At 33.6% G+C, this 13377-nt stretch overlaps 1 protein-coding gene across 2 annotated transcripts; it reads right to left on the reverse strand.

The window, feature by feature from the left end:
* Positions 1-2513: 2513 nt before the first annotated feature.
* LOC139862955 (rho GTPase-activating protein 7-like) lies at positions 2514-12861 on the reverse strand. Of its 2 annotated transcripts, none has more exons than XM_071851587.1 (22): positions 12621-12861; positions 12207-12243; positions 11229-11305; positions 10640-10710; positions 10474-10540; positions 9690-9834; positions 9338-9457; positions 9122-9199; positions 8925-8980; positions 8671-8740; positions 8338-8425; positions 7627-7873; positions 6592-6810; positions 5616-5852; positions 5477-5526; positions 5026-5086; positions 4857-4940; positions 4634-4747; positions 4362-4534; positions 4134-4203; positions 3538-3744; positions 2514-3002 (listed from the first exon to the last, which is right to left on the reverse strand). In XM_071851587.1, exons 1-22 carry the CDS (start codon positions 12672-12674, stop codon positions 2802-2804), a joined length of 2526 nt encoding a protein of 841 aa, XP_071707688.1. In that variant the 5' UTR covers positions 12675-12861; the 3' UTR covers positions 2514-2801. The 2 variants fall into 2 exon arrangements, with proteins under 2 accessions (XP_071707688.1, XP_071707687.1); XM_071851586.1 differs by having other exon boundaries at positions 10474-10552.
* Between the last annotated feature and the right edge of the window lie 516 nt (positions 12862-13377).

The following is a 13377-nucleotide window of genomic DNA, read 5'->3' on the forward strand; positions in this document are numbered from 1 at the left end:
ATTGGATTATACATTTTATTTATGGATTTTTTATTTTTTGACATATTAAATAGAATTGGAATTGGATGTGCGTGTGAATCGGGATAACGATTTCAATCGATTATGAATAAATAATAAATAATAAATAATAAATAAATATAAATAAGCAGTAATAAAATAATTCACATTTATATTTAAATATATATAAATATAAATAAATGAATTTTTTAACGATAAGAGTGCATCTTATTTTTTTTTTTCAAGAGTACTCCCAATGGATTGTTAATCCTTTGCCAATATTGCTAGCCAAATATTAACACCACTAGGACTTAGGAGCATATTGTCAATGGTCTGCCAATATTTTATTGCCAATCAATTCGTGAATTTCAAGCATAAACTATCACGACTGAATTTGTTTTATTTACTGTGCATCTAGTTTTGTACCATGATTTAATTAATTAATTTTTAGTGGTTGGGAAAGGGTGTGATGGTTGGGAGTGATATATGATGGGTTAGTGATATGTGATGGGTTAGTGATATGAAGAAAATGAGAAGAGAATGATGATGTGGCGCTAATGTGGCAATGCGTTAATCTGAAAATATATGCCATGGTTGGAAATGCTCTAAGAGAAAAAAGAATTGTTCATAAATTAATAGAAAAAAAGCTAATAAATTGGTTACTTAACAATTAACAAATTAGTGTGATAGTCCTTGCCAAAAATGGGGTGCAGGTTCAATCTGGCTTGCGCCAACTGTTGGGTATTGAGGGGAGGAGTTTTACACGGCTTACTTAGCCCTTACAGGGTGGGCGGTATGGGTGCTACGACACACGGTGTCAGGGTTCACCGCCAAATTAAACCTTTTGCCAACAATTAACAAATTAGTGTGATAGTTATTAACAAGTTATTACAAATATATAATACACTATTGAAATGAACCGTAAAATCACGGGTTTATTTAAACGTAACAATTTAATGACATGTTTTAGGTATTAAGTGGATGTAATTGCTAAAGTAATTTATTTTAATGACCCATTTGACTAACAAACTTGTCGTTGTTTTTACAAATATATATAGACATGTATTTTCGCATACATATGTAACGTAATTAATTTCGTAAAAAGAATCCATATTTGAATATAATAATATAATAATTATAATTATTATATTAAAAGTAAATAATAATAATAAAGTTCGCTCAAAGTTGAGTATTTATATTTTTAATAATAATAATTATTATTAGTAATAATAAGTGCCTTTTAATTTTTTTTAGAAAATTAAATACAATTATTATATAAAAGTTGTACAATATGCTTTAAAATTTGGGTGTTTTGTAGAAGATTTTATGATTTAGGAGAGATTAGTATTTCCTTTTATAAAAGATTTCGTATTATTTTTTTAATTAAATTAAGATAGAATTATGACATCATTATTATGAAAATTAAATAGTAATTATTTTAATGATGACATCATCATTTTAGAGCTTTATATGACTATATAGATATATATTTCTGAAAATTTTAAACGTAGTTTTAAGATTATGTTAAAAAAATTAAAACTATAATTATATAGTAATTTTTGTTCCTATTCTCAATAAGAAGAGTGAAGATACCGCTTTATGTGTTTATAATTACATTAGTATGTTTTCACACTTTGATATGGTGACGTCCCCATACTTCGTATGTGTGAGATTGGGTATTGTTGTTGTACTTTGATATGGTGACGTATTTGTATGTAAAACTTTACGAATTAGATTTTTAGGTTTTTCCTATATGACACGATTATCATTAAGCGGCTTATAAATTGTAGTCGGTTTGTTACATAGAAGCGATAATTCAATCCTATATAAATTTATTTGTTGCATATATTTACTTTACAAATATAGATTTCGTTATAATAGATACACAGATTATTAGTTATTAATGGCCAATAAGCCCCCTAAACCAGCGTAACAACAAGAAAAGAGACACATCATGACCATTAAAGAAACGGCGTGGGATGGGAAGTAACCAAGCAAGAAAAGAGGGCTCTGACAGCCATGATGGAAAAACAGAAATCCAAAAAAACCATCCACATACACAAACAAACCAACCCAACACAACCGCCACTAACCTACAAAGTATGGTGGCCATGCCACCGTGCTCGTCGCCTCAGTATCAAGCCAACTGAGAGAAAATTCCAGTGCAGAAAATCGAAAGTGAAGCCACCTCCGACTAGAGGACTGCACAAACAACCATCATCACCCTCCCTTGACCGACAACCACCCAGGCACCCACAAAGCGCTTACAGTTGTCATCGCTTGTGGAGTAAAAGAGAAATAAAATCCGGCCAAATCCATTCAAACAGATTAAAGGAGAAGGAGAATAAAAGAGACAAAAGAAAGGAAAAAAGAGGTGGTGGCCAGCCGAACCTCCACCGAGATGCCATAGGTCAGCCGATGACGTCACAAAAAAAATAGGGTTTCACATGCAACGGGATTCACGTGCAACAGGCACGAGAAATATTGAAATTTAAGAGTTAAAATTATAATTGTAAACAAACAATTAATTGACATAAGATGGAAGAAATCATTTGTGACATACTCAAATAGCTGTCTGCATTTATACAAAAAAGTTGAATACCATCGTTTCCTTTCACTCGCCTAATATTATACGCTAGAACACACATTTAAGCCATGTTCATCACACCTTACCAAATAATACACAACCAGTTAAACATTCTTAGAACCAGCTTCTTCACCAAAGAACATATCAGGCTTTTGTTTCCAAACTCCAAATGACAAAGAATCATGAAAAGACAAGAAACACAGAATGTACAAATGGATCAGTTTCTTTTAAGCATGTTCCAACCATTCGTCGGTTGTTTATGAATAGGATCTTGTGAGGATGTTGCATAGCTTAAGTCAAGGTTGTGAAGTTGTTCCATAAGTTGAGAACGTCGTTCCTTGAAGAAATCGAGACGAGTTGTCAATTCAACCAACGTAGAAGATGCTGCTAATGTGTTTCTTGTATGAGGATCAATCACCTACACAATTTACATGTTTGATGTTATAACCTTTTGGAGTTAATAAATTTTCTGACCATTGTACAAGCAAAAATGTAAACCGGGCATTGTGTTTTTCATTTTCTATATTATACATTTTGTCCTTTATAATCATTTATTTAATTTCGAAAGTATTATGAGGTTGGTCCTTGTATTTTACCCCAGATTACACGGGTGGTCCTTGTACTTTTTTGACGTGATTGGTCACTGCGGTTTACATAAATTACGTGGGTGGTCCCCTTCCACTAACGGCCGTCAATTAAACCCGTTAAATCATGACATGTGAATGTGATATGGACGCGAGGGTCTACAATTGCGTTTGAAAATGTAATTAAAGGTTGGTGAAAAGGTTATCAATAAAAGATATGTTAGAAAAATGCGAAATTGCCCCTCACGGGCAGACCACATGTTATGTCTTAACGGATTTAATTGACGGCCGTTAGTGGCAGAGACCACCAACGTAACTTTTGTAAACCACAGTGACCAAACAATACGAAAGATATAAAACAGGTCTAACCTCAATTGGTCTCGATGTGGATGGTACACCAGCAGAATCAACAGCCCCAAAATCATCCATATATAGACTTGTGGACGTATCAGTACTTTTAGAAGCACTCGGGCTTGTCGTGTCAAGAAAATTTTTATGAGACGTTCGCCTGTTCGCGTTACCCTTCGTTAATGTTTGCCCTTTACTGTTTCTCAATTCAGCTCCTAATGAAGTTTCCTGCAAAATATCAAGAAAAGATATGCAAATTGTTCACATCAGATAAAGTCAAACGAGTCATACAAGTCGCAAGCAACCCAAAGCATATTATTCATAACGCATGCAATTCCCTAAATTGGGTTGCTCAACAGGTTGAAATAGTATTTAGCCGACTATTAATTAATAGAGAAATAAAGGAAATTGATGAGGAAGTCTTTATAGTCAACTCATACAAGAAATACCCAATTTGACCCACTACCCAACCTGCCTATCTTACATGTACTCAATCCAAATCATTGAAAATGAGCGACCAACGTGCTTATTTTCAATAATCATCTTCAGTCAAATTTCAAACGTACTTGACTTTAAACAATGGAAACGAATCGAAAAATAGTTTAGGATAAAGTTACCGTTGATCTTTGTTTTCGTTCATGGTTAATAAAAGCAACGGTAGAGTCAAAATCATGCTGAAATAATCTCCTGCCAAAATAACATATACCAACCAATATAAGTGTGTGAATAATACAATATCCAATTTCAAAGGTATATGTAAACGTATCTTATACCGAACTAAAATAAAGTTATTTTCCACCAAGAAACTAAAGATTCATTTATAATGAAATAACTGAAAAACTCACTGTTGAGAATTATGGTTATGAACATGTTGTAATTGGTCAAACGATGCATCAGAAAGGGAGCCATAGTGATGTTGACGTTGCTGATGTAATTGCTGATGCAATTCAGCAACTTTTTGCTTTAATCGTGCAACATCTGCTTCGGCAAGAGCAATTTCCTCTAGCTCTGCTCGTGTCTTCATTTGAACAATTACAATGAGAGAAAAAAAAATCAAATATTTGAGTCAACGAAACAAAACAAGTCAACATGTCATATGTATAGGAGGAGAAGAAACCTTTGAATCCATATTTCGGGACCCGGTAACTTGTCCAGACGACATACTTAACCCGACTTCTAATGCGGCCCTTAAATCTCTTTCAGCTTGTAACTGCTCTTGCAATCTTGAAACCTGTTACAGTATTAGAGTAAATTAGTTTTAATATGATTACAAACACATGTTACTAAATGATACATCATCACCAAATTAATAAAAGACAAAAAGAAACGAAAGAGTATACATCTTGTTCAAGAGCCAACCGACGCTCATGTAACGCTTGTTTCCTTCTTTCCAAGCTAGCTTGAAGTATTGCGTTTCCTCTCGCCTAAACATAAACGAAACATTAACTTTACCGTTAAGTCTCACTTGCAGTAGAATAACTACAAACAAAGCAATTAATAGTACAGTACCTCCTTTGCAATTCGTTGCCTCAATTCATTTTTCGTAAGCTCGAGTCTCTGAATCGCAAGTCTACAATAACACAAATAATTCCTTCAACGTAATCTAAACTAAAAAAAGGTATTTGGACAATGGTTTATAAGTAAATATCAACAACCATTAATGTGCTTATTGAATTAAATCAAGACAAAATATCACGAATGGTCCTTGTAGTTTTTATCGGATTACACTCATGGTCCATGTTTTTCGTCAAGGATCATCCTTGTGATTTGTATTTGTGATTTGCATTTGAATCACCGGTGGTCCCTGTGGTTTGCAACTTTTTGTCAAGGATGGTCCCCACCACAGGGGGACCATCAAAGACGGAAAAAAGTACAGGGACCACCGGTGATTTCCGATACAAACCACAGGGACCATCCATGATATTTTGTCTTAAATTAAACATAATTATCATAATCTTACTCTTCTTCTCCCGAAGAATCAACCGATTCCATTGATGGAGTCTTTCTACCCTGAAATGAGAAAACAATCAAAATAATCAGCAAACCGAGAACTTGCAACAATTAAGAAGTTCATGTTCTTCGATCAGATCAGATCTTACATTGTTTTGCCCCCAAATTGTCGAACGCCTAGAATTATGGTTGGATCCTGTTATTTTGCTTGTAGGAGTTTGATCTGCAGACGAAATCATTTTCTTTTCAACATCTGTATGTTGCTGCATCGGTTTTTCAACCTTTGAATCTACATGATGTTGAGAGTCAACCAATGAACTTGATTTTACTGCTGAATCGGGATTGTTTTTCGGGGACACGGCATCTGATTCGTCAGCTCCATATGTCTATAAAAATAAGTGCCAGCCATCAAGAAATCATTACTTTGGGGACAAGAAAAAACATATATACTAATGAAATAAAAAAAATACTACAAGATGTGGTGCTATTCTGATGACCAATATTAAGTGTCAGAGAAGGCAAAATAGGCGGGTTGGGAAAAGGTGTCAAAAGTGGTAAGTTTTTTGTACAAGTCAATATGGGCTGGGTCAGGTTGATTGAAAACGATTTATTCCCAAAAAAAAAAAACATTTCTACTATCTATTATATATATTAAAAAGAATAGGTGTGTCAATTATGTTTACAAAGTATTTACTTGAACAATAAACTGATTTTAAAATACACTTTGGGCACTCTCCATGCAGTTGACCCGTTTCCAAGGTTGCAAAATGGTCGGGACATTTTAAGGAGTACTCAGATGTTGGATAGGTTTCCTTTGCCGAATTTTGACCAAATTTTGACAGAGTTTTTGACCAATTTTGACTATTTTCCGAGATATCGCGAGTTTTGGCAGAGTTTGACCAAGTTTGACTGCTTATGACCAAGTTTGACCGAGTATTTTCCTGGTACTCCCCGAGCTGCAAAAACCGAGTACTCACAGAGTAATTCCACCTGCAACACTGCCCGTTTCCTGTATAGAAATTTTGTTCTTTCCCAATTGACCAATTATAATTGCTGTACAAAGCACTTGAGTTGACCCGTTTTGTATGTATATGGGCCGTTATATCACATCTAGTGAGACAGTACCTTAAGGTCATAAAGATCGCTACCAGCATAACCACTGCTTTCACTCAACTTTCCACTGAATATACGTTCACGATCCTCGTCAGTTTCTTGGTCAGCTTCATTTTCAGCATCATGGTAAACATTGTCTTTGATTTCCACACTTTCATCATCACTCGAATCTTCACTTTCGCTAATGTCTCGTGATTCTGCTGATATAGAACATCTGAGCGTAGCATCATCCTGAAACAAAGATAGATCACGATTATCAACAAAGTATGTCATCAATTAAACATATATAGAAGACGTTAAAGATAGCAACTACGATCCATCTACTTAAATATCTGCTGATTCAGATTATGTTTTATCTTATACAGGCCAAAAGAGCAACACTTGGATACATCAGTTTAAAAGAAAATGGGTCAAGTGGATGAGATGGGTCAACATTTTCCCAGAATGTGTTTGTATGCATTAAACATCCGGATTTCTAAACCGTGTTGTATGGAAAAAATATTAATTGTAAAATAGTATTATATTCACTGTTGTAAAAGTAGGCAAACACGTCGGTTTGGAGACTAACGTGTCCCGTTTCGCCCAAAAACGCCTAAAAAGTCGGGTCAAAGTCTGACTGAGTTGGGTTGAGTCAAGTCTGAGTTGGTCGAAATTGGTCAAAATTTTAAAACTTTTTAAAATTAGATTTTGTGCCCTATATCTATATTTGAAATATATATGTTTTATGTTTTATAGATTTATTTGTAATACATACATGTTTAATCCATGTTTAATCTATCTATTACTAATAGTCAATGTTGGTCAACGCCGACTCGTCCCCATCTCGTCCCGACTCGACCGACTAGACAGTCTCGCGACTCTTACAACCTTAATTATATTTGTGATCATAATTGATACACTAATTATATTAAATCATATTGGCCAAAAAGTGCTTGAGGTCAATCAACCTAACCGACATCGCCTGTACAATAAATTCATACTAACCGTATTGAAACCATTACCCAACCCGCCCATATAGCTGTATTTTACAATATTAAAAACACTTACATCAAATATATTATCATATTCCTCCAATAGAGTTGTAACAATAGATTGAGCATTATTAGCTGCATTTGCAGCAGCAAGCAACTGTGCAGAATTATCCCGATTATCGTCATCAAAATCGTCCATCAACTCACACTCACCAGCTAAAAGCGGACGTAAAAGCAATGGAGCCATACATGCAGAAACTGCTGATGTTGTCATCAGATTTTCAGAAGTATGCAATGAAACGTTGTGCATCATCTTCAAAATCCTGCATGTGAAGTTTGTTTAGTTGATATATTAAGGTTTGTAACCAAAGAAACAAAAAAAAAAGTACTGTATAAAAAGTATTGTACGGGTGGGAACTCAGATGTTGACCAAGTTTGACTTTTACTGATTTTGACCGAGTTTTGGCTGATTTTCCGAGTAATCCAGAGTTTTGGCCGAGTATTGACTTAATTTTGACTGATTTTCCTCAGTAATTCCAAGTTTGACCGAGTACTCGCCGAGTCATTCCAAGTTCGGCAACACTTGATGCAATCCGAATAGATTTCGCTCTTACAATTTCGCTCTCATTTAGTTATAAGAGGGCCATCCGGGATTTACCCAAAAGAAGTCAAATGGGTCAAAAATTGACCAAAGACTGTATAATGAATATAGCCTCCTTATTATTTTAAACTATAATTCTACCTTATCATTGAATTTATATAACCAAGAAAAAGACATGAATATCACCTCTGTAACAAGCGTCTGTTGGGTTCAGGAAAGGTTTCCAATATTGCAGCACGCATAGCATTTACTCGAGCTTCCTTTCGATCAAGTTCTTAAATAAGCAACAACAAACATACATAATTGATTATAAGTATAGATAAAGTATACATAGTACGAATAGAACAAATCTACCAGAAATGAAGTGAATCATACACCGAGTGAATAACCAGTAATGTTACATTCACCAAGAAAGTAGAAGTGTAAATTAAAAAAAAAAAAAGAACTTTCTTTTGTGTCAAAATGTAATAGGGTGATGCATAAAATGGAACATGATAAAGAAACGAAAAGTGAACTCACTATAAGCTTCCAATAAAGCAGTACAACATGATGCAGGAACCGGTGATGATGGAAGCTCTCGAAGAACATGCTGCATATGAAAAAACTTTCCAGTTAATAACTAAGACAAGATGCAAAAGGACCACCACACACGACAGTTTCGACCCGTACTATGTTTGGCCGGAATGCATATGGACCGTTTGTTTTGGTATCGCATGATTTAAAAGTTATTAAATTTTCTTGCAGGACCAACTAAAAAAGCAGCACATACATACCTTAATACAATCACCAATCACATGTGCATCCTCATCAGAAGCGAATTCAGTTTTGCCTAGGATACGACATAGTAACCTTTAGGATTTAGAAAACTTAACTACCAAATATTTTAAAGGATCAAAAAACGTATTCACAACCTAACAAGATATAACCTATTATTATTTTAAGGTCATATATATGACTACAAGACCGAAACCTGTTTCATATTCTTGAACTCTGCGATCAACCTCCTCTACATCTGCAGCTTGTCTCAATATTCCTTCTACTTTGCATCCTGTTACATACCCATTTTATATGGAGAAACCACAAGTTAGCTCATACAAAGTGCAACCAAAAATCTAAATTGACTTCGTAACCAATAATATATTTTAAAATTTTACATTTTAATTTCTATAATCTGAAAGAATCTTACCGTGCTTCTCAATAAATCTTAGAGCTTTTTCAAGGAAGGATGGGCCTCCATCTATGTCCTCCAGTGCTAAAAGTATTGGTCTTCCAACAACTAAAGACTTAATAGGCCGTTTATCCCTCCCTGAAATAAATATAATAATAGTAAGAATTTAATTCTAAATTATTAATAATTGTTCATTTACAACTAGAAAATCTCTAAGAAGATGAATCAAATTGCCAAGACTAGATATGTTCCATGGACAATATAGCATGTGGCTTAAATCAGATGTAGACATGTGGTTTTTAAGAATTTTCAAAAAGTTCATAAAGTGGGACCCTAATCAGCAAAATTGGAAAAGATAAAAATCACATACATTGAGGAAAGGATCCATCTGTAGAATCTGTAGCATCATTCCGGAAAAGTCCGTTTTGTCCCATAACAAGAGCTGCATTTGGGGCTTGTGCAAGAGCATGTTCAAGGGCTGTTTTCCACTCGTACAAATCCTCCGATGTCTCTGCCTGAAATCACAGAGTAATAATCAACTTTATAAATAAGATGATTTAGAAGGCTTTATGTTAAAATATAGGGATAATGGTATGAGAATGTATCAAAGTTTACACTGTTTGCTATTCTATCTATTCATGTTGTAAGAAATTCTATTGTATATATTGAACTTTCAAGATTTTCAAAATGTACGTATGCAAATTGGTTTCCGATACACACAATAGAAAGGTTTTAGAAAGTTTCATCAAAACATTAAACAATATTGAACGTTTTCATATACACAATATAACTTCTAAAACATGGACATTTACAAAAGATAAAAGCGTAAAACTTCAATGCATTCACACACTTTGGGCACTTTCATACATACATACATACATACAATTGTCATTTTTATCAAGATTTAACAAACATCTAGTAGAATATTTGACTTAATATTACTAATGTTGAAAACCAAGACTCAACGGACACATAAAAAGGGTAACGGACCCATTGACGGCCCCAGTCAACCGATTCTACGGCCAACATGAGAAAAGTAAACCGTGTAACTCATGGTTAATGGGCATGGGGATCGAATGTCCCCCATTACTAGACTCACTGAATACGTAAGAATCAAAAGTCTAAAAATGCATAACTAATGTGTCGTGTAAAACCTTGAGGGTAAATGCACGGCCATCGCGTCCATCAGGAAACAGAACAGTCAGCAGCTTTTTGTCCTCTCTAACAACAACACTGAAAATAAATATATGTATGTTTCCATAAATTATACGTTAGGCTCGAAACTTGTATAATAAACTACACACTGAAAATATATTTTACCTTCCTGAATTGTTCAAATCAATCCCTCCCAGAGTCAGATTTACTTCACTCCCTCTCTGAGGAAGTGCACTCTACAAAGAATAACATAATTACAAATTTAGTTATTAAAAGTGAATTATATTAGATATACCATTAATTTATTAATTTATTACATAATAAGAACAAGGTAAAACCAAATGGTTAATGACGTTATGGGTACGATCAACATCTATTTTTCTAGAGAACAGGAAGTGTTTTGTCTCACTGGTAAATTAAAACATGTTCATATGTAAAACATGCTGTTTTCATTTTCCTATAGTCAAATGTAAAGCACCATAAATAATATATTTGAATCTGTACTTATAGAAAGGGAAACGGTGGATTTTGTTATCTTTAAAAACATTTCCGAAAGACGAACTTGAGCATGCTTTCTGCGTATCCAGTTTTCTTGAAACATAAGTTTCTTGCAGCTAAACACGGCTATAGCTTTAGCAAATATTGGGATATATAAAGTGACAAAAGAGGTTAAGGAATAAAGAGAATCAATCGTATTTTCTTCTTTAATATTTCCTAACGCAAAGTAATCGAGAGAAAGTGAGAAACGACTAACCGGATCATTTTTGAAGAAAACCAAAGAAGTGCGTGTGAGTATAAACCAGCGCTTCTTCCATAACTTCCAACCCAAGCCTGAAACAGCAAAAAAATTGGTGTATAAGAACCAACCAGGTATGGTTATACAACTGATAAAGTATGTCAGGCATTGGGTAATTAAAATAAAACTTGCATTACTAAATAATATGATACCAAACAAATCCACGATTTGGTAACTACTTTTCGATACAATTCTTGATGTAACAACTCGTGTACATATCATGGACGTTTTATTAAGCCTTTCTTCTAATACTAATTAATATCAACCACTAATTAATATCAACCACAAAAATGGGTAAAGAAGATGCATCTTTAAAGATATGTACTTTTCTTATAATTATTGCATTACAGCATTGTGGAAAGCATATCGCGATAAAATGCAACAAGGCAAAGGTTTTTTGCGATAGAGTTTGCATATTCCATATTTGTTGATTTTTTATCTATATTAAGTAGCGTTATGAGTTATGATAAATTTCTACCCTATAGTAAAAGATGTAATAAAAAGCAAGATCACATACAACTCTTAGCTATGAGTTTTTAACCGATATTAAGATGTGGTCAATGACTCAATTGTGTTCAAACATGCCAAATACCATGAACATAAAACAAAATGACCCCAATTCATGAATAAAAACTCTTATATTCCTCATGGCAATACATGCTAAAACTTGTTTAACTTGACTAAAATACTTGAATATAGATACTTCAGACACTTTTAGAATTTTCTTAAAGAATCTCATACAAAAAACTGACCATATTATAACGTTCGCTAGGTAACACGGATCCTCAATGAAACAATTACAAAATTTATTAGCATAAACTTGCAGGTAATACAGAAGCCACAAATCCATCAGCTATATACACAACCACATTTTCTTTTTCTTTTTATGCACATACAATCATACTTAGATGCTCAAAATAAACAGAAGATACTCACCTTTCGAAGATATGAACAGGGGACCACTCTTAAAAACCTGTAAATTTTCCATATTTGTTACAAGATTACACAAAACCAATCTTCAAATTCATAATAGACCAAAGAAAATAAACAATAAACAAAAGCAAAATATCCAATTACAAGTGGGGTTTCTCAATTTTGTAACAAATATTATATTCCCAAATCATTATCCACAAAAAATAATAATCAAACTATAAACTTGGAACAAAAGCAAGTGATTGAAAACTTTTAATTAAACCTCACGCATATACTTTACTTAGTTCTTACTTCCCCCATTTTAAATCGAACAAAGATGTCATTTTTATCACAAATTTGATATGGTTTTTGATCTTTCTTGATAACCAATATGTAAAAATAAGAACTTGATTATAAAATAAATAAAAAATTGAGTACCGTATTTGTAGCTCCGATTCTGGGGCGAGTGAAAGGTGTGAATGAAGAAGTCATATTTAGAACACATTGACGAAATAAAGATTCAAACTTTCGAAATGGGAATTGTAAGTATCAACAAAATGTGAAAAACCCAGATCGAAAAGATCGATAATGATGATGAAAAAAAACAAAAGGCAACACAAATAATAATAAAAAGAAACAAAGTTGGAGAGTGTGTTTGTGTTAGGAATAATAATGGATTAGGTAATAGCTGCAATTGTTGCTTGCTTGTTGTTGATGAATGGGGGAGTCTTAATTTCGACCCGTGATTCGAGGGTCAGTCAAATATTTGCTGGTGGGAGTTACAGTTGTTGATAATAACAACACTTCAATGTAAAATGTAACTTTGCTGTTTTTAAAACAGTTATACTTTTAGTACCTCAAGTTGTGTTTTTTTTATCATGATTTATTTATTTTTTTGTAGGCACTTATTTTATAGAAATAATAAAAAATAAACTATCAAGAAACTAGTATTTACAACAATCCTTAAAAATATTATCTAGTATTCACTACCAACACCTCAATTCCTATCAAACCTACAACTCGATTAAAATGCAACAATAACGAAAAACTACGACAAATATGGCTACAATTTAACAATTTTTATGAGTTGACCGGTCAACTAAATCAACACCACACATTACCACTTAAGGCATTAAGGGCACTCGCCTGATAGAAAGCATGTAAATGGATGAAAACTCAACCACGAAACAACACC

This window comes from Rutidosis leptorrhynchoides, chromosome 8 (assembly GCF_046630445.1).
Source record: "Rutidosis leptorrhynchoides isolate AG116_Rl617_1_P2 chromosome 8, CSIRO_AGI_Rlap_v1, whole genome shotgun sequence".
NCBI classification, from domain to species: Eukaryota; Viridiplantae; Streptophyta; class Magnoliopsida; order Asterales; family Asteraceae; genus Rutidosis; species Rutidosis leptorrhynchoides.